Source organism: Nelumbo lutea, chromosome 4, assembly GCF_056320005.1.
Source record: "Nelumbo lutea isolate HS-2025 chromosome 4, American lotus-T2T, whole genome shotgun sequence".
In the NCBI taxonomy this organism is placed as follows: Eukaryota; Viridiplantae; Streptophyta; class Magnoliopsida; order Proteales; family Nelumbonaceae; genus Nelumbo; species Nelumbo lutea.
The window spans coordinates 19,710,501-19,732,434 of NC_142687.1; the positions used below are offsets into that span (position 1 = coordinate 19,710,501).

At 36.9% G+C, this 21,934-nt stretch overlaps 2 protein-coding genes across 2 annotated transcripts; both read left to right on the plus strand.

The window, feature by feature from the left end:
* Positions 1-360: 360 nt before the first annotated feature.
* CLPB3 (casein lytic proteinase B3) lies at positions 361-12,861 on the plus strand. Its single transcript, XM_088985924.1, has 10 exons — positions 361-914; positions 1,495-1,713; positions 3,144-3,381; positions 4,362-4,557; positions 4,972-5,026; positions 5,126-5,276; positions 5,927-6,235; positions 8,524-8,789; positions 9,274-10,200; positions 12,126-12,861. Exons 1-10 carry the CDS (start codon positions 669-671, stop codon positions 12,453-12,455), a joined length of 2,937 nt encoding a protein of 978 aa, XP_088842050.1. The 5' UTR covers positions 361-668; the 3' UTR covers positions 12,456-12,861.
* Positions 12,862-15,371: 2,510 nt separating this feature from the next.
* Positions 15,372-21,835, plus strand: LOC148854415 (heparanase-like protein 1). The gene is made up of 10 exons (XM_088941043.1): positions 15,372-15,954; positions 16,578-16,837; positions 16,953-16,989; positions 17,125-17,308; positions 18,211-18,359; positions 18,447-18,680; positions 19,832-20,021; positions 20,135-20,260; positions 20,348-20,447; positions 21,297-21,835. The coding sequence occupies exons 2-10, from the start codon at positions 16,628-16,630 to the stop codon at positions 21,687-21,689; spliced, it is 1,623 nt and encodes a 540-aa protein (XP_088797169.1). The 5' UTR covers positions 15,372-15,954; positions 16,578-16,627; the 3' UTR covers positions 21,690-21,835.
* Positions 21,836-21,934: the final 99 nt, after the last annotated feature.

Genomic DNA, 21,934 nt, shown 5'->3' on the forward strand with positions numbered 1-21,934 from the left:
GGTAGCACTGTCAATGGACAATGGATCGGATTTGCCCCATATAACCGAACCGATTACGTCCGTTATGGACTTATGGTTACGTGGACATGTGGTTTGTCTTCGTTCCGGATTAATAATTGGGCAGGCTTTGGGCCAACCGGTCAATGATTACCTACAACTGAAACACCTTTCGGGATCTATCACTTGCATGTATAACCAATAACGAATGAACACGTACACGATTGATCCGTACAATGCAGATCCGGCTTCTAAACCACCGCCAGCGCCAGGTCCATCAATGGTGATCTGCAAATCCACACATGAATAAGGGCCCCAACTCGATCTTATTACTTATATGAACAAGACTACCGTAGTTGATGAAGCGCATTGCGCAACATGCTTATCCGGTGTTCTTCTCGCCTATCGGCTCGTGGGCCATATTAATTCGTGAAAATTCTACTAGTTTTGCGGACTGTTTGTTTCTGTCCTTGGTTAATCTGAATCTGAAATTTCCCCGCGAATCTGCGAGAACAATCGAACCACATCCTTTTCCCGTTTCACAAGCTAAGGCCTTCTCTGCTCTCACTCTCACCTTCACTTACAGCTAAAAAAAGCACCCACGCCGCGAAAGAAAAGAAACCGAAACTACTCTCAAGCTATAACCAATACGCATTCAGAGGATTTCGTCTATGGCGTCGACATTTCCAGGCGTTCAGATTCGTCTTCCATCACTGTCGAAGAGTTACAGCAGAAGAACTGTTTTTGCTCAACCTCAATTCTCACTGAGCTTAAATGTCAACCCTAGAGCTCTAAAAGCTTTGAAATCATCGAGAGGTTTGAAGACGACGGATGTATTCGTCACAAGAAAATTGGACGGGTTCAGGAGGAGTTCGCGTCCTTCCGTCGTTCGATGCGAAGCTTCTAAGGATGGAAGGGTAATTGTCTAATGTCTATGCGTTTTCATTACTTTTCCTTCTTAGCGATTTCATTTTTTCTTTAAATTGATGTAGTTGAAAGTTTTTTTGCTATCGTGTGTAGTATCTGAAACAGATATGAATTAGTATCGCATGTGACAAATGAAGAGACATGTGTATATGTAGAGTGTAAATTCTGTTCTGTTTGAATTTATCCTTGAATTCGTATAGGATAGTTCTGTTTTAATTTCGTTATGGATTTTACTCGTTGATATTTAAGTTTCCAAGTTTTTTCCTATGTTGTCATCCACTGACGAAAATTTGTGAACGTTCTTATTGGATTTAATTATCTTTTTTTTTTTTTTTTATTCCTATGTTTGTTTTTTTTTTTAATTTTCTTTTTGGTTCTTGGTTAGTATTACTCGAGTTGATTTTTTCATTTGGTGTGAATGTTCCTTCATAGCTAAATTATCTTCCCTCTAGTTCTTTGAGAAAAAAATGATAACATAGAATTTGTTTCTCCTGTCCATGATACTGGTAATAGATCTCTGCACGGATTGGTTTAGTTGAGTATTGAATTTGATTTCTGAAATCTTGACAGATTACTCAACAAGAATTCACTGAGATGGCTTGGCAAGCAATAGTTTCTTCTCCAGAGGTGGCAAAAGAGAACAAGCATCAAATAGTAGAGACTGAACATCTGATGAAGACCTTGTTGGAGCAGAAAAATGGGCTTGCTCGTCGAATCTTCTCCAAGGTGGGAGTGGATAATTCCCGCCTTTTAGAAGCTACTGATAGGTTCATTCAACGGCAACCAAAGGTATATGCGATGATCTTGGGTTTCCCTGACCCTTTCTTGTTGAACAGTTGCAGTACTAACTGTTATTCCCAGTAAAAGGCACCTCGTTGTCTTCTGGTAGGTTAACGTCATTTGACTTTATACATTATTGTTTATTTGGTGTCTTAACTTTCTATCAGGGTCCATCCAATCAAAGCCGCACAAACATTGGACATGGTTCTTGTATAATTAGAAGCTCTGAATATTCATGTTTCTTTTTAACAATTGATGAAATTTGGAAACTTAGATGGTGTTCATCATCAATTCTTCACCACGAGGTGATTAATTCAGGAATTAGTTTGAGACGAAAATGATTCTTTTGCAAACTCAAATTTCAGCTTCCAAAATGCACTCCTGAGAATTAGGTTTGGGGAAGGAGACAGTAATTCTGGTGGTTGTTGCATATCTAAACTTGATCCCATCTTTAGGAGCACGATAACCACTAAAGTGTATTCTCAAAAAGGCCTGCCAAGTACCATTTCAAGCTTCATATTTTGAAACATCAGGATGACATGAAATGCTTTGTGGTAGAAGACATGAGGTGATGGATGGTTACTAGTCTAATGGTACATATGGGATTTCCTATGTTAGAGGCTTGCACACCTGTCTGTTTTGCGACATTTGCTCTTAAATTGCATATGTTTAAATTGTGTATATTACTTCCTTAGTCATGACTTGAACATATCTATACTAGCACATACCCTTTACACAGACAATATTTATCTGAAATAATGGAGTGGCAAAACAGGATTCACGTGGCTAACCCCATATAGTTGGGATAAGGCATGAATGATGATGATGGTCCAGCTGTAAGGATCCTTACATAAAGGACCTATGCCATTTTATGTGTCAAGATTCCACCTGATCTTGACTCTTAAGACTTTGACAGATCAACTAAACTGGTTCCTTAGATTGCAGATGTATTAAAAATTTCTTGTACTTGTTGTATGAGAATGTAAGGCTTGGTTGTTCATTGAAATGAAGCATTAGAATTGAATTTTGAACATTTTCAACTCGATATAAGGTATCCAAGGTGAGTGCTTCACCCTGATTGACTACCTCATTTGAATCATGGGGCCTCCTGACATGCAAACATATTTGTTTAAAAGGTCCTTTGCTCAAGGAAATCTCCCTCCTTCAGGGGTGTGTGGGAGACCCTACTGTGTAAGGGGTGCTTGTGATCTGCTTTTAGCAATCCTGACCAGAACTAATAGATGCTTACTTTGAATGCCCCCTTTTGATTGTAGGGTTGTTGGATTTTACTTGTAATTTTTTTTGTTTAATTTATGCAACTAAAACCTCTGTTGGTGCCCTTTATTTCAATATTTCTATCTGATAGCCTGATATAATTTTTTTTTTCCGGGGGGGGGGGTGTTATGTTTTCCTTTTGTATAATTGTGAAACTACAATAGGTTCTTGGTGAGTCGGCTGGATCCATGTTAGGACGGGACTTAGAAGCTCTGATTCAGCGATCCAGGGAGTACAAGAAAGAATATGGGGATTCCTTTGTGTCAGTTGAACATTTAGTCCTTGGTTTCGCACAAGATAACCGTTTTGGGAAACAATTATACAAAGATTTTCAAATTTCTGTGAAGGCCTTAAAATCTGCTATACAGGCTATAAGGGGACGCCAGTCGGTTATTGATCAAGGTGAGAATGGCTTCTATTTTTGACTTTCCATGATGATGTTATATCTACCATTTTAGTTCTATATAGTTTGAAGGAAAAGACTTTGAATAGAAGAAGAATACCTGCATAAACAAGGTAAAAGTTACAATGAAGAAGTATCCCACTTACTTCCACCTAAGAATCCGATCCTAACCATCTTAGTTTCTATCCCCTTTTCTCTCTTTCTTTTGATACATTCTGAAGGGCTACACAACAGGGGGGTAGGCCATCCCTCAACCCATACCCCCCCCCCCCAATCCAGGTGCAGGCGGGATTTGATCCCAAGTCTCCGCTAGGACCACTACCACCAGCAGGAGACCTTACCAACCAGCTGGTTGGCACCTTGCTATCCCCTTCTCTTTTGTCTTGTGCCATTCTTTAGACTTCTTGCTTTGACCACATGGGATAAGCATTTATTAGGTTTTGGTCAATTGTGTAACTCTGAGCCTGGGGGATATTCAATATGAGACATAAAAAGGAGAATTGAGTTCATTCATGCACCAATGCTATGTCATTATGGTGCTAATATGGAGGGAGGCTTCTTTCATCCTCCAATGCTGATGCGCATATTTAGTAGTGTAAATTTTTTTGGTCAGAGTTCTGCCAATGCTCAATGAAAAGGCCATTTCTCCCCTGTCCAGCTTTCTTCATGGTTCTTAATGGAAAATTGGAAATACACCTACTCCTCTCTCATTCTTGGTCAAAGTTCCACCTGTCTAAAATAAGAACCTTTTGTTGGGAAGCAGATCCAATGCAAAACCATTATCTATAAGATGATCCAAAATAGTTTGAAGACCTTGAACTCCTGTGCTTGCTTAGATACATATTGTGCAATACAAGGAATGAGTCAACACATTACCAATTTATTTTTTGTGACCATACTTCAAATATTTGGAACATTTGGTTTAGGACAGGCAGGCATTTGGCAAGCTTTGACGCCTCTATGTATTGCATTGTGACAGATCCTGAGGGGAAGTATGAATCACTAGAGAAGTATGGGAAGGACTTAACAGCTATGGCAAAGGCAGGAAAACTTGATCCAGTTATAGGAAGAGATGATGAAATACGGAGATGCATACAGATTCTATCGAGGAGAACAAAGAATAATCCTGTACTAATTGGTGAGCCAGGGGTTGGAAAAACTGCAATTTCTGAAGGGTAAGTGCCTATTTTTCTTTTTATACTTAAAGAAGGCAATGCCTTTGAAGTGCAAATTCAGATGGGTTAGGATATATTGGCTTGACTTCAGATCTTAATCTAGGGCTTGAAGTCCCTAGTTTGGTTTTCAAGCTCTAGCCCTCTAAGGCAAGGGAGACGTGGCACTTGCCAGTCTCACTAAAAGGGTGCTTTGACAGATTGTGTATTATATGTAACTAACTGATTCTTTTCTACTTGATAAAATTCATGTTATCCTTCAAAAACATAATTTCTTAATCTCAATATTTTGATGCTTGACCCTGCTGTGATCTGGCTAATCCAACTGGAATCTTTCCAATCTTATTTTTGCTCAAGTATCATGAGGATCTTTATTCATGGAAGATGCTTAGTTAACCTTTGCTTTCTTTTTGACAGGTTAGCACAAAGAATAGTGCAAGGTGATGTGCCTCAAGCTTTGATGAATCGCAAGGTGCACACTTTGTCAAGAGGCCTTGGTTATGAGCTATTTTGGAGAAAACTTGGTTTTTTTGTGGTGTAAATTGACATTATCCTTTTTTTCTGTTCTCAGTTGATTTCTCTTGACATGGGTGCACTTATTGCTGGAGCAAAGTTCCGGGGGGAATTTGAGGATAGATTGAAGGCTGTGCTCAAGGAAGTAACTGAATCTGAGGGACAGACAATCCTTTTCATTGATGAGATCCACACAGTTGTTGGGGCAGGTAATGTTTAAATGTTTAATTTTCAATTCTTTTAGATGCTCGTTAGTCGTTACCAAGGCTTGCTATAAACAAAGTCTACAAGTTAGTAATCAGTTCACATTCAGGAGACATGTTTCTGACCTGAATATCCAATTGAACTTTTCAGATATACTTGTTCATGTGTGTTTTATGCATGCCAGGCATTGTGTCTCTTGACTATGTTGGGTTGGCAAGTTTGTTTTTTGATCAGTAGAAAAGTAATTTAATTAAAATTTGGAATGAAGAAATGATTAGTACAGCTTTTTAATCAGAGTGCTAATCCAAATTACATGGGTGCCCAAAACAGTTGTTGCCTCATAACCCCTTGTTTAGCTAGAGAGTCATTTAAACCATTTGCACACCTTCTAACCCATTTAAATTCAACCACTATTTCTTTTGCAATGGTTTCCACTTCCCTTGGTACATATTGAAGGGACCAAGGAATACGCCTATTGGATTTAGGATATGATTACTTGTGAGTCTCCTTCCACCTCAATCATCCTAAATCCCAACTGCTTAGCTAACCTGAGCCTTGCAATAAAGCCAACAGTCCAGCCTTCAAAGAATTTCCAAGTCCAATTGGTCCTGAGAAGATAGGCAAGATCAACCTGATGTATTTTGGTTTCTGTCAGGTGCTACTAATGGTGCCATGGATGCGGGTAATCTTTTGAAGCCTATGCTCGGTCGTGGAGAGTTGCGTTGTATTGGTGCAACAACACTGGATGAATACCGTAAATATATTGAGAAAGATCCAGCCTTGGAGCGTCGCTTCCAGCAAGTTTATGTTGATCAACCCACTGTGGAAGATACAATCTCTATACTACGGGGATTGCGTGAAAGGTATGAGTTGCACCATGGGGTTCGAATCTCTGATAGTGCACTGGTGGAGGCAGCTATTCTTTCAGATCGATACATCAGTGGGCGCTTTTTGCCTGACAAAGGTAATTAATTTGACAAGTACTATGAAATTCGGTATTATTCAATAAATAACAGCAAAGAAAAAGGAAAGATGGCTATGGCCAATTTGCCCTAATTAGGCCATAAGCTTAAAAATGTTCTAGCTATAAATGAAACATCATCTCCTATTTTCTTTCCCCATTATTTTCTTGTTTATGTTAACTTGTGTTCTGTTTCTTGATGTCTGATAACTATATTAAAAAAAAAAAAAAAAAAAAAAAACAAGCAGCACTGCCAAGTGGAAATGTGGGGAGACTGGGCTGGTGACTTGACAATAAAGGAGATCACTAACCTCATGGAGTTCTGAATTTGTTACCTTCTGGTTTGCAGACATTCCAGCATTACTTTCTAGGTTCTATTGGTTTCTAATTTTTCCAAGAGGACATGATAGATGTGGCTAGTAATATTCCTATTGGGCTGATCCATACAATGGCTTTTCCAGATATGATCTACTGAAATAACTGTCTAGATTCCATTTGCTCTATCCCTATATTCTGTTTCTGGAAGGCAAAATTAACGACTAGATTATGAAAGATCAGAGTAAGCTGAAATAGTATATTCTTCCAGGTGGGAAAGCCTGCCTGTAGAAGGAGACTTCTATTAGATCGATTGATGGCTAAAATAGAAGGCCTGTGGATCATGAGACACTTCATTAGAGAAGAAAAGGACTTAGCAACTAGGCTGAACAGCTTGTTAACATGGATTCCCAGATACCCAATGACATTGCTGCACCATCTTGGGAGATTGTGGGCAGATCTGAGCTAGTTTGGGGGATATAAGGTCTGGGACTTCAACTACAGGGCTGTGTCATTATTCTATTATATTTTATTTTATTTTTGTGATTATTTGCTAAGCACATTCCTGTGTTTCCGACCTTTTAATCTTTTTTGTAGGCCTGAGATTTTCTCTATTTTGATCTTCCGTAACATTAATAAAATCTTTGATTAATATTATTGTTAAAAAATAAAAGTCTATCAAGATGGTTCTATCATGTCTAGAGAACTACCCACTGCACCAGTGACAAGTGATTTGATGCACATTCAGGGTCCTAATAGAGATTATGGCTGAGCTGACATGGTTGTAGTCAGAAAAAGATGTGAGATTGATGAATTAATAGAAGATGTGACACTGAGAGGAGCAGAATGATGGAATGGGATTCATGTAGCCAATCCATAGTGATAAGGTTTAGTTGTGTTTAGGAAAAGAACCCTTGTTAGTTAAGTGAAATAAGTTTAGTATGGCCAATCACAAATTGTTAGGATGAGGCTTTGTTGGCTCGAGTGTGTTAAAACTTAAAAGGTGTGTGACTCACCTTGGTTTGAGGAAAACATTCTGAAGCTTGTGCTAGAAGTAGAAGGGCACATGATTCACACCTTGAAATGCCTTGTGTCAAGAAATGTGTTTCATAAATTAAATCAAGGCGGGTCTACAGGATTAATTTAAAGTAAAAGTTAAGTTTTTGTTATATTTTTCTTTTTATTGATTTGTTTATTTAAATTTTTAGTTGCTGATTGTCTAACAAAGGCTAGGGTGCATAGAGATGGATTGTATAGTATAATCGAATGCATAGAACTGAATTGTATAGTGTAGTCAAATGCACTGATTTTTGTTTAAGTGCTTTTTATTGGGTTCATTCTGTCAAGTTGATGTTGGAGGACCTGAACCATGTTATCCATTCTCCTTTTCACTTTTTCATATATTCTGACTTGTTTGTATGATACATATAAGCAACCTAACTAGTACATAAAATTAGCTGCAATACATGACAATGTTATAAAACATTATAAGTAATAGTTGGGAAATTAAACCTATATTGTATGTCAAATTTATGCAAGCAACAGTATGAGAATGCATGTGATAGATGAACAATGTGGTGCCAAACATTGTCCCATTGGATTTTCCCACCGTTGGTATGCAACATGCATTTTTTGTTGTTGCTTCCTTATTTTGCCTGTTTATACTCTTCACTTACATTTTAAGGGAAATAGAATTTATATGTGCACTATCTGGTTCTTTTGTTGCATATTTGAAAGGCCAATGTCAAGTATACAAAATTGTTTTCTTGTATGCGTTGCAAATGTATCATATACCATGCATTTGGAACAGTTGTTTTAAGTTGGTCCCCTGCTGTCACTACATACGGATTCCACATGCAATATTCATGTACAGTACATTTGTAAGAAATGTAAAAGAGTTATGATTAGCTGGGTGGTGTTAGCATTTCTAGTTGCTTTGAGAGGTTAAAAGTGCTAATGCATTAATTGCTTGTCAGCTATTGACCTAGTTGATGAGGCAGCTGCAAAACTGAAAATGGAAATAACTTCAAAACCAACTGCTCTCGATGAGATCAACCGTTCAGTGTTGAAGTTGGAGATGGAGCGCCTTTCTCTCACTAATGACACAGACAAGGCTTCAAAGGATAGGTTGAGTCGCCTTGAGGCAGAACTCTCCCTCCTGAAGGAAAAGCAAGCAGAGCTTACTGAGCAATGGGAACATGAAAAATCAGTCATGACACGCATTCAATCTATAAAGGAGGAGGTAGATATAACTCAGTTGTTTTTGTTTTAAAGTTTATCAGTATGAAAACGCCATCTTATATTTTACATATTTGGGAAATAAAGGGGTACATAACATTTTTTTTTCATAATTAATAAAGTCTTTCATTTAAAAAAAAAGTTCCTAGTCAGTAGACAATTTTAAGTAACTACGAAAGTACATGGAAGAATTTGGCAAGTTTAAGATCTGTTTCATCTTTTGTAGGTTTTCTTACTAGCATTATATTGAGCAACTTTGAATGTCTTCCTAATTTTGCATGATAACTTCTTTTCAATGTATATTACATGATGGAAAATGAAAAGCTTCAGATGTTTGCACTTTTCTTTTTCCCTAGTTGGAAAAAAATAGTTCAACCAATTGCCAAGTTTCTAAACATGATCAATTGATAACTTTATATAAATTGTTATTTCACTCAATTTGAATGTTAAACTCGTCATTCTAATTGATTCCTATTCTCTTAATGCAGATTGACCGGGTAAATCTTGAGATTCAACAGGCAGAGCGGGAATATGATCTTAATCGGGCTGCTGAACTGAAGTATGGCAGCCTCAATACTTTGCAGCGCCAGCTTGAAACTGCAGAAAAAGAGTTGAATGAATACATGAATTCTGGGAAGTCAATGCTAAGAGAAGAAGTGACAGGGAATGACATTGCTGAAATAGTGAGCAAATGGACTGGTATCCCAGTATCGAAGTTGCAACAATCTGAGAGAGAGAAGTTATTGCACTTAGAAGAAGAGCTACACAAACGTGTTGTGGGTCAAGACCCAGCAGTAAGATCAGTGGCTGAGGCCATCCAACGATCTCGTGCAGGTCTCTCTGACCCTCACCGTCCAATTGCTAGTTTCATGTTCATGGGTCCCACTGGTGTTGGCAAGACAGAACTAGCTAAGGCCCTTGCTTCCTACATGTTCAACACTGAAGAAGCTCTTGTGCGGATGGATATGAGTGAATACATGGAGAAGCATGCTGTTTCAAGATTGATAGGGGCTCCACCTGGTTATGTTGGGTATGAGGAAGGTGGACAGCTGACAGAGACAGTTCGGAGGAGGCCATATGCTGTTATTTTGTTTGATGAGATTGAAAAGGCTCATTCTGATGTTTTCAATGTGTTTCTTCAAATTCTTGATGATGGAAGGGTCACAGACTCACAGGGCCGCACTGTGAGCTTCACCAATACTGTCATCATTATGACTTCAAATGTGGGGTCGCAGTACATACTCAACACAGATAATGAGAACTTGTCAAACAGTTCAGCTTATGAAACTATTAAGCAGAAGGTAATGGATGCTGCAAGAGCGATATTTCGTCCCGAGTTCATGAATCGAGTTGACGAGTATATAGTTTTCCAGCCCTTGGACCGCGATCAAATAAACAGTATAGTGAGATTACAGGTAAGGCATGCTAAATTGATGTTTTTCCTTGTTGGATATATTTTTTGTTTTGTTTTCTTTCTTTTTCTTTTTTGCCATCAATACAAGCATAAGAAAGAAACAGGAGGGTAGAAGCTGAAGGTCCTTCTTGGGCATTGGTATCTGCTGGTTACCTATTGATGGGGTTTCCAATAGAAACTCACCTTCGAGTAAGTACAGATTCCTGCACAAATGCAGTACGCAGTATGTACTTACACACTTAAGGTGAGTTTCTATTTGACATCCAGCAATTGTTACTGCTAATAAGGTAACCAACAGATCTGGAGTGTTTTTTTTGCTGTTGTTGGGGGTTTTAGGGTGGGTTGGGGGGGGGGGAGCTGAACCCATCCTTGAAAGGGGCATGCAAAACCAAGATATAAGATATGGCCAAAGAAATGGAGCTTCTACACATTGATAGAGGTATCTAATAACAACTAAATCCCCAACCTTTGTTGGCTTTACTATCCACTATGCCCTATGGAGTTGGCTGGTTTAGGGATTCATGTAAATGAGAGTCACTGGTGGAAGCTAATCCTTTTTTTTTTTTGGTAATAAATGAAAAAGAAAATTTATTAAGAAAGCAAAGAAAGAGATTACAAGAGAGGTGATAAGAAATCACCCAACTTACAGAAAAAAGGGACCCCAAAACCCTACAACCCCTTTGAGACTTCCTACCTTCCAACAATAGCTTCCACCAAAACAAGACAGAGAAAAATACCCAACCTTGGCCCAGATAAACCCCAGCAATACATCATATATTTGAAATTTAAACCGCTAAATCACCTGAAAGAAACAACCTAGCCATCTGATCTTCCTTGAAGCAATCCTCCATCCACTACATAAAGTTCTACGCCCATCAAGCACATTTCCCATCAAAGAGTCTGCAACGCCAATTGTCGAATTACTACCTTCCAACATCAGTCACTGTGGAACTTAATCCTTTACCTCTAACGGAATGTTTTGATCTTCAAAGTAGTGCTAAAATATCTCGTTCTCTAGCTAATGATCATCCAAGTCACTTGAGGTTGTTCTTTTATTGACAATTGCAAAGAATATCATACTTACTATTTGATGACTGTAGCAGCATTAACTGGCAGTTTGTGGTTCTTAGGTAGTAATTACCAACGGCCATCTCCTGACCTTATCAACTTTTGAGAGGATATAATAATTAACTAAGGATGGAGCCTTCAGTGTTATTTGAGTCTCTTCAAATTTTTTTTTCTCCTCCCTTTTCCAAATTGGTGCTAAAGCATGTTTGGGTTATTCATGCTCTTTAATATTATAACTAGTATTATAACTTGGTTGTTACCTTTCTATCTGAAGTTCTCTTTAGCTGAACAACACTTTCAATGTTCTCTGGAGTTGATTTTTTTTTTTTTAACCCAGATTCGTGCTCTTTAGTATTATAATTAGTCTGTACAAATAATTTTATAGTGGAAAATGTCCAAATAAATTATAGATAGGTAATGTTTTCTGGAGAAATGTAATTGTGAAAAACATTTAAATTTTGTAATCATACAATACCTTTTTTGAGTGAAGATCATCTCGTCTCATTTTGGAATTGACCATTATGGAAGTCAGATTGAATGATCTAATTGGGGTAGGGATTTCTAATAACAAGGAAATGAAGGAATACTCTAGTGGAAAACATGTCTTATCTATTTGATCTGGGGTGTATATTCCTTGTTGTTATTGGAAGAAATTCCATGCTGCTATTGATGATAATATTAGTGGTTCATTGCATCTCCTAGATTTTCATTCTGCCAGTCTAATCGGAAGCTCAGACACATCCCATTGCCACACTATTATCCAATTCATTCTTGGTCTTTCAAAATTTCAGTTCATCTTTTGTGTTAATATGCTTTACTGTAAATATGCTATTGTCTAACCTCACTTTGGCATTCCAGTTGGAACGAGTGCAGAAGAGAATTGGTGATAGGAAGATGAAAATTCAGGTAACTGATGCAGCAGTTCAGTTGCTAGGGAATCTTGGGTATGATCCTAACTATGGTGCCAGACCAGTCAAGCGAGTGATCCAACAGAATGTTGAAAATGAGCTTGCCAAGGGTATTTTGAGAGGAGAATTCAAGGATGAAGACACAATCTTAATAGATACAGAGGTAACAGCATTTTCAAATGGCCAGCTTCCCCAACAAAAGCTAGTCTTCAGGAAACTATCTTCTGATTTAGACATGCCAGAAGCAGAAGATGAGAAAGCATTTTCACAAACCGTCTGATTGTGACTTCAAAGTGTTTCTTCTCTCACACTCGAGCGTTGTATAAAGAAAGCACAATTCCAGGCATCCACTTGATAATATTTTGTTCTCATAGCACTTACAATCCTGAGAGTTCCTCTGTCCAGTCCAAAGTTGGAAAACGAAAAGAAAGAAAATAGTTTCTACTTATTCATGGTAGGTATCTTTTTTCAATGAGTAACATTTCATGAAATTTTATCAAGGTAAGTTGATGCTATAGAAGTCGCAGTAGAGATGGTAGTGTGCCTTGGCCTCGTATGATTAATGGAACAAGCGCTGAGAGTTCATCAATGAAAAGTTGGGAAACTTGGTGAGAGTATTTATATGTATCACATTGTATTGTGCGCATACTTGAAATACTCAGAGTTTGGGGGTTTTGAATGTTTCAGATGTTAGAAGTCATCCTCATTAGCCAAATTGTCAATTATTAGGCTGGCAAAACAAAAGAAAAAAAAAATAGTATCCATTGTTCGAAATACACAACACACAACACAATTCATTTTCGTGTCGTGCAAGTTATATTTTAAGCCTTCGTGAGATAGATTTTTAAAAGACAAACATCTAGCTTCACGTCTGGAACATCTCCCCACGTTAAGCCCATCAATTTAAACATAGGGTAAATTACAAAGACCCCCTCTACTATGGGGTCCATGAAAATTTCCCTCTGGATTCTCATTCAGTTGTTTAATTTTTTATTTTAAAATTTCAAATTACACTTTTGTTATTCATTTGAATGATTTATGATTGGATTTGTTTTGTAAATATAATATTGAGATCCTCTCAGTGGTTCCTATAGATCCTTGCAGATTTTTGACTGGATTCAATATCCAAATGAAATGGTAGAGGTTTGTTTCTGATAGATATAAATTTAGGGTTTCATTTGTTTTGTTTTTTTTTGTTTTTTTAGTTTATTGAAGGAAAGAGTGCATAGTTTTTATATTTTAAGATGAAGGGATATTAACAAAATTTAAATAATTTTTTTTTTATATTAATAGAATGATTCTTATTATTTTAGTTGGTTTTGTTTGGAGAAAATGGAGGTATTTTTAGGTTAAATAGGGTATAAGAAAAAAGAGAGAAAAAATAAGAAAAGTTTAAATAGGTATTTTGGTAATTAACATATTATGTTTAGAGAAAATAGATGTATTTTTGGGTCAATTAGAGTTTAAGAGAAAAGGGTGAAGAAAAGAAAATAAAAAAAATTCAGGCGAGTATTTTTGCAATTTAACATCATCTGATTTGATGGTCAGGGATATTTATTGTAAAGTATAAGTTCAGGGGTTTTGTTGCAAATGAAAGTTCAGAGAGGGTAATATTAATTGACCCAAAGATCTTAAATGCATAAGATATTCCTGATGTGCGGCTGAATGCACAAACTTTGATTTTAAGAGATCCGGGCTCTAAACTTAGGTTGGTTTTTACATTGTTCATTGTATCAGTTTATTTGGCTAGTGCAATTGTACGTTAACGTTGCTCATATCTGTCTTATGCTTTATGTTATGGGCTGTCCTTGAAGTGGTTTGGGTCACGGTTCGTCAACGTAAGTGTTAGTCGTCAGATAATTGAACTTACCATGAGCCATCTGATAAGTGATAATTGATATAAGGAACTATTTATGGCAGGTTTTCGGCGTTGAGCAGAATCGGCTCAAAATTTATAAGTCATGAAATCGTTCTGTTTCATCGGTTTTTGGGTCAATGATTTAATTTTTTGGTTCAAATAGATGGTTTATTCTGATAAAAAAAATTAAAAATAAAATAAAAATAATTAAAAATAAAAAATGATAAAAAACTATTAAATAGTTTGATGGATCAGTTGTAGGTCAATGAATTATTGACTGATTCAACATTATGGCTAAAGATCAGATTTAGAGTAAAATGAAACCGATTACTTGAATAATTCCCAAGCCGAATAGTTTGACCATTCGAATCAACGGTGGTTTGAAAACCATGACGATCTCTTGGTTGATCACGTAGTGGAGTTTCCAAGCTGGGCGTTATGTTAATCTGATCAAGTGATTAAACTGAGACAATGGCAAGATCACCAACCTCATCTAATAATCAAGCATATACAAAATTGCTGGTTTTCCCTAAATTGGTCGACTGCTCTTGTTTAATCGGCTTCTCTAACCATGTGCTATACATGGTATAGGCACCATGGTATCCCTGAAATGAGTTTGGGCTGCTTCTCAAATCTCAATTTTGATTAATCAAAATTGAATTGACCATTTGACCCATGCTCACCCTACCCAGTACCCCATCCTGAATGACCCCTGTACCTGGTTTTTAATACATTGATTTTTTTTTTCTCTCTGTCTTTGAATAAATCAATAAAATATAACATGACAAATAGTGTAAATGTGGTATAAGGAGTTGGTCCACCTCTATGATAATCAAAGCATCTCATTTTCTTCCAAACATGAAAAAACATTAAAATAAATTTCATATACACCAAGTTCTAACTAATGGACAAAAATACTTTATTGTTGTAGTAATAGTAGTAGGAATCAAGGTTTAAAGTATTGATATGTATTAGCCCGTAATGATTGATACGTATTGTTCCGAGACTTCACCGATATGTCCCTATAGTGGGTGTATTGGGGATCTGACTGATTCAGGGGATGGAGGAGACCTAAACCAACCCTTTGAACCAATTTCAGAAAAAAATAAAAAGACAAAAAAATAATATTGATTTACCCAATACACCCATACCAACATATCAGACATATCGATATTTTTAACCTTGCTAAGAATGGATGGAAAGAAAAAAAGTATGGAAGTGACAGGAGTATTCATGGATTCAAGCAAGGAATACCTAACTCTTAAGTCTTAAGAGTTTGGTAAACAATGAATTTCAATATACATATCTTTAAATGATAAGAAATTACAAACATGTCCTGATCCTCTTCATCTCCCAATACCAATGGTATACCCATAAAAAGTTTAGAGCCTTTATACCACCAAAAAAAACATCTATGTAATTTAATTAAATTATTAATTCTTGTCCTACTGAGGATAGAAAATACAGTGCAGGCTGTACCCCTGTTTTCTAAAAAGGTGGGAATCTTCCAAGGCAAAGAAAACAACCTCTCTCTCTCTACCTACTGCACCAAATGTACCACGCTTGGTTTCTGAAAGTCTTTCTGGGGTAGTAGTATCGACGAATATTTCTATAAAAAAGAGCTTACCGTTCGGTGCCAAAGAGCTAAGGAACTCATGCCGACACGATGAATCTGACAGCGACTTGCTTGTTGCTTTTCACCTGACCTGACTTGATCCTTTGTTGTAATTGTTATGGTTGGTGACGAAAAGAGTAGAAGCAAAGCAAACCCACTAGAGAAACTTCCTTTTTTTCTAGCAAGAATCGTGCCATCGTTAAGCTCTGTTGTCCTTCAGAAAATCAGAAGGACCAGTCCCAGGTTCGATGTGATGTGATCTCCCGACGCTAGTAGTGCTGAAGTATGGTCAATGACTCAATGAAGGTTGGTTTTTTCCACTTGAGTTTCTTTGAAAGTTACTATCCTTTGTTGGGAGCTCTGAGTTAGGCGAGAGATTTGTTGCTATCGAATACAACTATAAGTTTAAGATACAATTTCTCTTCTTTTGATTTGTATAGAGCTCAATCTCTTATCCCGGGCTATGACTTTATTTTTTTTTTGTTTTGTTCATTCACCAAGCGTTCCAATTTATAACACTGCTGCTTTGATTTTACTACTACCCAGATAAAAGTTTACATATTTTATTAGTAGAGGCACCGACACCGGACATAATTTCTGTCGTTCTGAATTGCTTATAGATCAAATTTCAAGATCCATTTCTTTTATTAACGATACGCTTAAGGTTTTTGGTGCAAAAATGCCTTCATTTTCCGCTCTTCTCTTTCAGCTTTTATTGCTTCTTGAACCACCACTTCTCTGTTCTTGACTGGTTAATACGGTGATCTGGTCGTAAGGAAGAGAATTCGGGTTCTGTACACTCAATTTTCTATCTATTCGCAAGTTCAAATTGCATAACATTTACTTCTGTCGGTAGAAACGGAGGATGGTGTGTATCAGATGTTAAGATCAGCCGTTTCATTTGTTAGTCATTTTTCTTTTGGTTGCAGTTCATTTAATTTGGTCGCATCGTAGCTGGAACTGTTGTAGTGATCTTAGAATGGCTTCCCATCTCTTTGTCTTGCTCTTTCTTGCCTCTCTTCCGGGGATTTTGGCTCAAGAGACTGCAGATGCAACAATTGTAGTCAAGGGGTCTACAATTATAGCTGAAACAGACCATAATTTCATCTGTGCTACTATTGATTGGTGGCCTCATGATAAGTGCAACTACAACCAATGCCCATGGGGAGAGTCTTCTATTCTTAATCTGGTATGAGTTCAACTTAGATCTTTGCTGTTTCAAGTTATGATTTACTTTCAGTAAGACCAAGACATCTGTCTAATATTCCAGCTAATAATAGTTTATTTGCTGTTTTTCTTTCCAGGACTTGTCCCATCCTTCTCTTGCTAACGCCATTCAAGGTTTGTGGTTATGATTATTGGGTTAGCATCACCAATTACTTGTCTGTGGCTTTTCATGATATTTATGGTGTATTTAGTTCTTCAGGACAGTTTCAGACACCTAATACTCTTCCAATTCGTATTTATGGTGTGCAGCTTTCAATCCTCTGAGAATAAGAATTGGAGGCTCTTTGCAGGACCAAGTTGTGTATAATGTAGGGAGTTTGAATTCTCCATGTCAACCATTTCAAAAGAAATCAGATGGGCTGTTTGGATTTTCAATGGGTTGCTTGAACATGGATAGGTGGGATGAAATCAACCATTTATTCAATAAAACAGGGTAAGGATTTGCATTTGCATATTAATTTCTTTTCCGTTTAATTGTTATGTCTTCTAAGTTCATTCATAAGCTGGAAGTAAACACTTAGCTTCTTAAGAAATAGGTAAACAAGTATTTTATTCATTGATTTCTTACGGTTTGCAACCGATAGTTGATCCTACTATTTTTGTTTGTGGCTAAAGAAGGAAACTACATCTGTTTTTTTTTTTTTTTTTTTCCAATGCTTGCAAGGCTATATTAGTCAGCTGAAACTGGTGACCTAGTAGATACTTGAAAAATCTAAACCCTTTTGAAGTCTACAAACATTCTTTTTGAAACTTTGGTGCCATAAGATGTATTCCAACTTAATCAGATTTCTAGTACAGGGGCTTTCCTCCATTTACAAGAGCAGCAGAAATGCTAGACCTTGGAAAAAAAAAACGTTTCTTGGAAGGGATGTGATACAAATAGACCTGGCTCTGCAGGCTATGGTCAGAACTGTATATTCTGTGTGATGACCACCTTATTGGGAAGGTGCTTTACATCAAAGATCTCAGACCCAGTATAATGAAATAATATAAATCTGCAATACCCCTTCCTTTTTCTTTTTTCAGAGTCTAGGCCATTGGATATTCTGTCTTGTTTCTTTTGGAATCTCTTATAGTTGTTTTATGAGAGCTGTTCTTTGAAGATCTTTTCGTCAACAGAGAAGTATTTGTTATACTGTATATTTTTGTTATTCTGGTTTCTGGTCAAACTCAGGAAACGTTAAACAAAATGCAGATCTCCTTTTATTGATTAATCAAGTATGAACTTAAGTTCTACCATCATCTGTTTGGGCATTTAATGCTTTTACAGGAGAGCTTCCCATCCTCATGATTCTACTCAATGCTTTAATGGAATCTAAAAATCCATGGTTGCAGAGCAATTATGACATTTGGTCTGAATGCACTTTATGGAAGACACCAAATCAGAAAGGGTGTTTGGGGAGGTGCTTGGGACTCCAGTAATGCTCAAGATTTTATAGAATACACCATTTCCAAAGGATATGAAATTGATTCATGGGAATTTGGTAGTGTATGATTTATAAGTGAAACCTTTTAAGTTTCCTTCTCATCCTATTTTCCCTCACCTCTACTCCATGTTTACTCTCTACCAGGAAACGAATTGAGTGGAAGTGGGGTTGGCGCAAGTGTAAGTGCTGAGCAGTATGGGAAAGATCTGATCAACCTTAAATCTATCATCAATAAGTTATACAAGAAATCCGACTCTAGACCATTGCTTTTAGCACCAGGAGGATTTTATAATCAGGATTGGTATGCCAAGCTTCTTCAGGTTTCTGGGACAGATGTGGTGAATGTTATCACACATCACATTTACAATTTGGGTCCTGGTATGTGAGGCAACATACAGTCTGCCTTCTATTTATAAAAATCAGTATGACAATATGAGTGATTTTATCTAACATAAAATTTATGCATAGAATATACAAAAAATTGTTTAAAACAAATGTTCACTGATTTTATTTTAATAATGGACTCCAACCTATATGATTGGTACCATTAGATAATTGATTTGTGGAAAAACAGACTTTACATAATCACATATGGGGAAAGGGTCTACCCTAATTTTTATTTCTAGCCATTAATGGAAGTTTCTTTATTTAGCCGAAAAATTTTTGTTCGTTGATACCCATGCTACTTGTTCTGTCAAAGAAGTCCACATTTCCAATCTGTGCAAGTATTCATGTACTTCCAAAAACATTCCTATTCTTTGGTTATTAATTTTTCATTTTAATTTTAAATAGGAATGCATTTATCAAAATAATTTATATAGGGATGCAGATTTTACCGAATTTCTCCATTTGTTGTATATACAAGTTTATCAAATTACTACCAAAGTGTAAAGTGATTTTTTAAATTAAAGGTCTGCATTACCCTGTTTATTAGGGTATTGTTTTCAAAGAAAATTCGACATATTTTTAAATTTCAAGTTAAATAAACATCTTAAAAAACCTATAAAAACAAAAATGATATAATTTTCTATCCGTTTCTCTAGAGATCCAAATTGCATTGAAAAAAGCTCTGATTGAAAAGAATCTCAAAGTTCATAGAAACCAAGTTATTCATTTAATCAGACGATAATAATGAATCAACAAAAGTGATGCTTTGAAAAGAAGAGCCATATTAATATTCTAATATCTAAAAACAAAATAAATGCATAATATTTTATTGGTTTTTATGTAATGCTTTAATTTTTTGTGGTTATCTTGTATGATATTAAGGTATACTTGATGCTACTGTTTGTAATTTTTTAAATCATTCTGCTTTATTTCATAATGACTAACCTGTCCCACCTCAGCCACCTCTTAGATGAAACAATTGGATGAGAGTAAACATCTTCTATGAAAGAGCATTTTTATTGAAATTGCACCTTATTTTCTCCGAAAAAGTGTACCCTTACATGTGTACTGCCTCAATAGTTTATTGTGCCTTTAAGCACCTCTTACCAATACTATCTGTAATTTATGACCTCTCTTTTCAGGTGTTGATCCACATCTTGTGAATAAGATATTGGACCCTCATTATTTAAGTCAGATTTCTGGAACATTCAGAGATCTTGAGGTCAACATACAAAAAAATGGTCCATGGGCTTCTGCATGGGTTGGAGAATCTGGTGGGGCCTACAATAGTGGTGGCCGTCTAGTATCTAATACATTTGTAAACAGCTTCTGGTAACCCTGTTCTCTAATATCCTTTTCGGCCTTTATACATTCCCATCCCATTTTTAGGGATGGAGTGGATATTTCTATCCTGCTAGCCTCACAAATATATGCATGAAACTTAGGTACCTGGACCAGCTTGGAATGGCATCCAAATACAATACAAGAGCATACTGCAGACAGACTTTAATTGGTGGGAACTACGGTCTCCTCAACGCAACCACATTTGTTCCCAACCCTGACTTTTATAGGCAAGAGAATTTAAGGCTATATACATTCTTGAATGATACAATAAAATTTGAACATTTTGCTAATGTTGAATGGATTGGTTATGACAGTGCACTTCTCTGGCATCGGCTAATGGGGAAAAGTGTCCTTACTGTTGATAGTGATGCATCGCCATTTTTACGTGTTTATGCTCATTGTTCAAAAGGAAGAGTAAGTCTGGTCATATTCTGTTCATAGACTTCCTAATGTGATGAATCCCATTGAATTTCAAGAATTAGGGTCCATTTGGTTTGCAGGAGTAGGGGTCTGGAATCGGAATGGCCCATTCCAATTCCAGCACTTCGGTTGGGCAGAATGGGATTCCAATTTCCGTTCTTGGTAGAATAGCGTTCCTCCATTTGAGGGAATGGCCATTCTGGCATCCCCCTGGGAATGAGAATCACATTCCAGCCGGCAAAAGTGGACAAGTGACTCAAAAACCCCAAACCCTATTTCTCTTTACTGGACGCCAATCCAATCCTTCATGGGAGTTGTGCATATCTTATGGATCCGATTCCGATTTCCAGTATTTTGATTCCAACCACGACCATCATGCCCATGATTTTTCTGGATACATAAGGTGCCCAAAATGGATTCTATCTATTATATCTTTTGTCAGCTCAGATATGCCTGGACCCAAATTAATCCATTTACTTCCGTAGGATATCTAGGTTTTGTTCAAGTGTCTAATTATATTTACCAAAAGGTTTCCTAATTAGGTGAATTAGGGAAACTTACTAGATCATGATCCAATCCATTGACAACCATAAAACTATACAGAGTTTCCCACCCTGAATCAGACAAAAATTCATCGAATATGCCTACATATTTTATCCGTACATGTAAACATAATGGCATCTAAACCAGCCCCACCAAATTTAACTTAGATTAGGTTAGTTGGTTTTGTTGAGCCTGCCTCAAGCACATAGTTGGAAGTCCATAATCAACTTAAGGTGAGGACTACCATTATTATTTTAATCCCTTGGTTATATACTTATATTAGTTGGGGTCTTGTTGCAGGCAGGGATAACTCTCCTCCTGATCAATTTAAGCAACCAGACAGACTTTAGAATCACGGTCCAAAATGATATCAACATCAATGTACGAAGAGGAGAGCAGACCATTCAAAGAAAAGGCTCTTTCATTCATGGTCTGAAGAGAACAGTTTCATGGGTTGGAAGGAGAGCATCGGAAATCACAACTATGAGAGAGGAATACCGTTTAACCCCAATGGATGGGCAGATCCGAAGCCAAACCATGGTTTTAAATGGCACTCCGTTAGAGCTTACTGAGAATGGAGACATTCCTGCATTGGATCCTGTTCTTGTCGATGTAGAATCTCCTATATCTGTTGCTCCCTTGTCCATTGCATTCGTTGCACTCCCCCACTTTGAGGCTGCAGCTTGTGTATGACTTTCTTGTACATTAATCCCTTTAGCAGATAAGCTCTTATACTTGTGTATTGTATTCTATATATATATTTTTAGTGCAAGCTCACAACCAACTCAATGTACCTAGTGGTTTCCAAACCTAGTGTTTATTGAGAAAGCTTTTTGAGATTCTGGGGTGCATTGTTTCTTACGCTGATGCAAATTTGTTTTTGGTAAAACTGGTATGCTTATTTTCTTTGAAGTGTATGGATTTCATATTTGCTCACT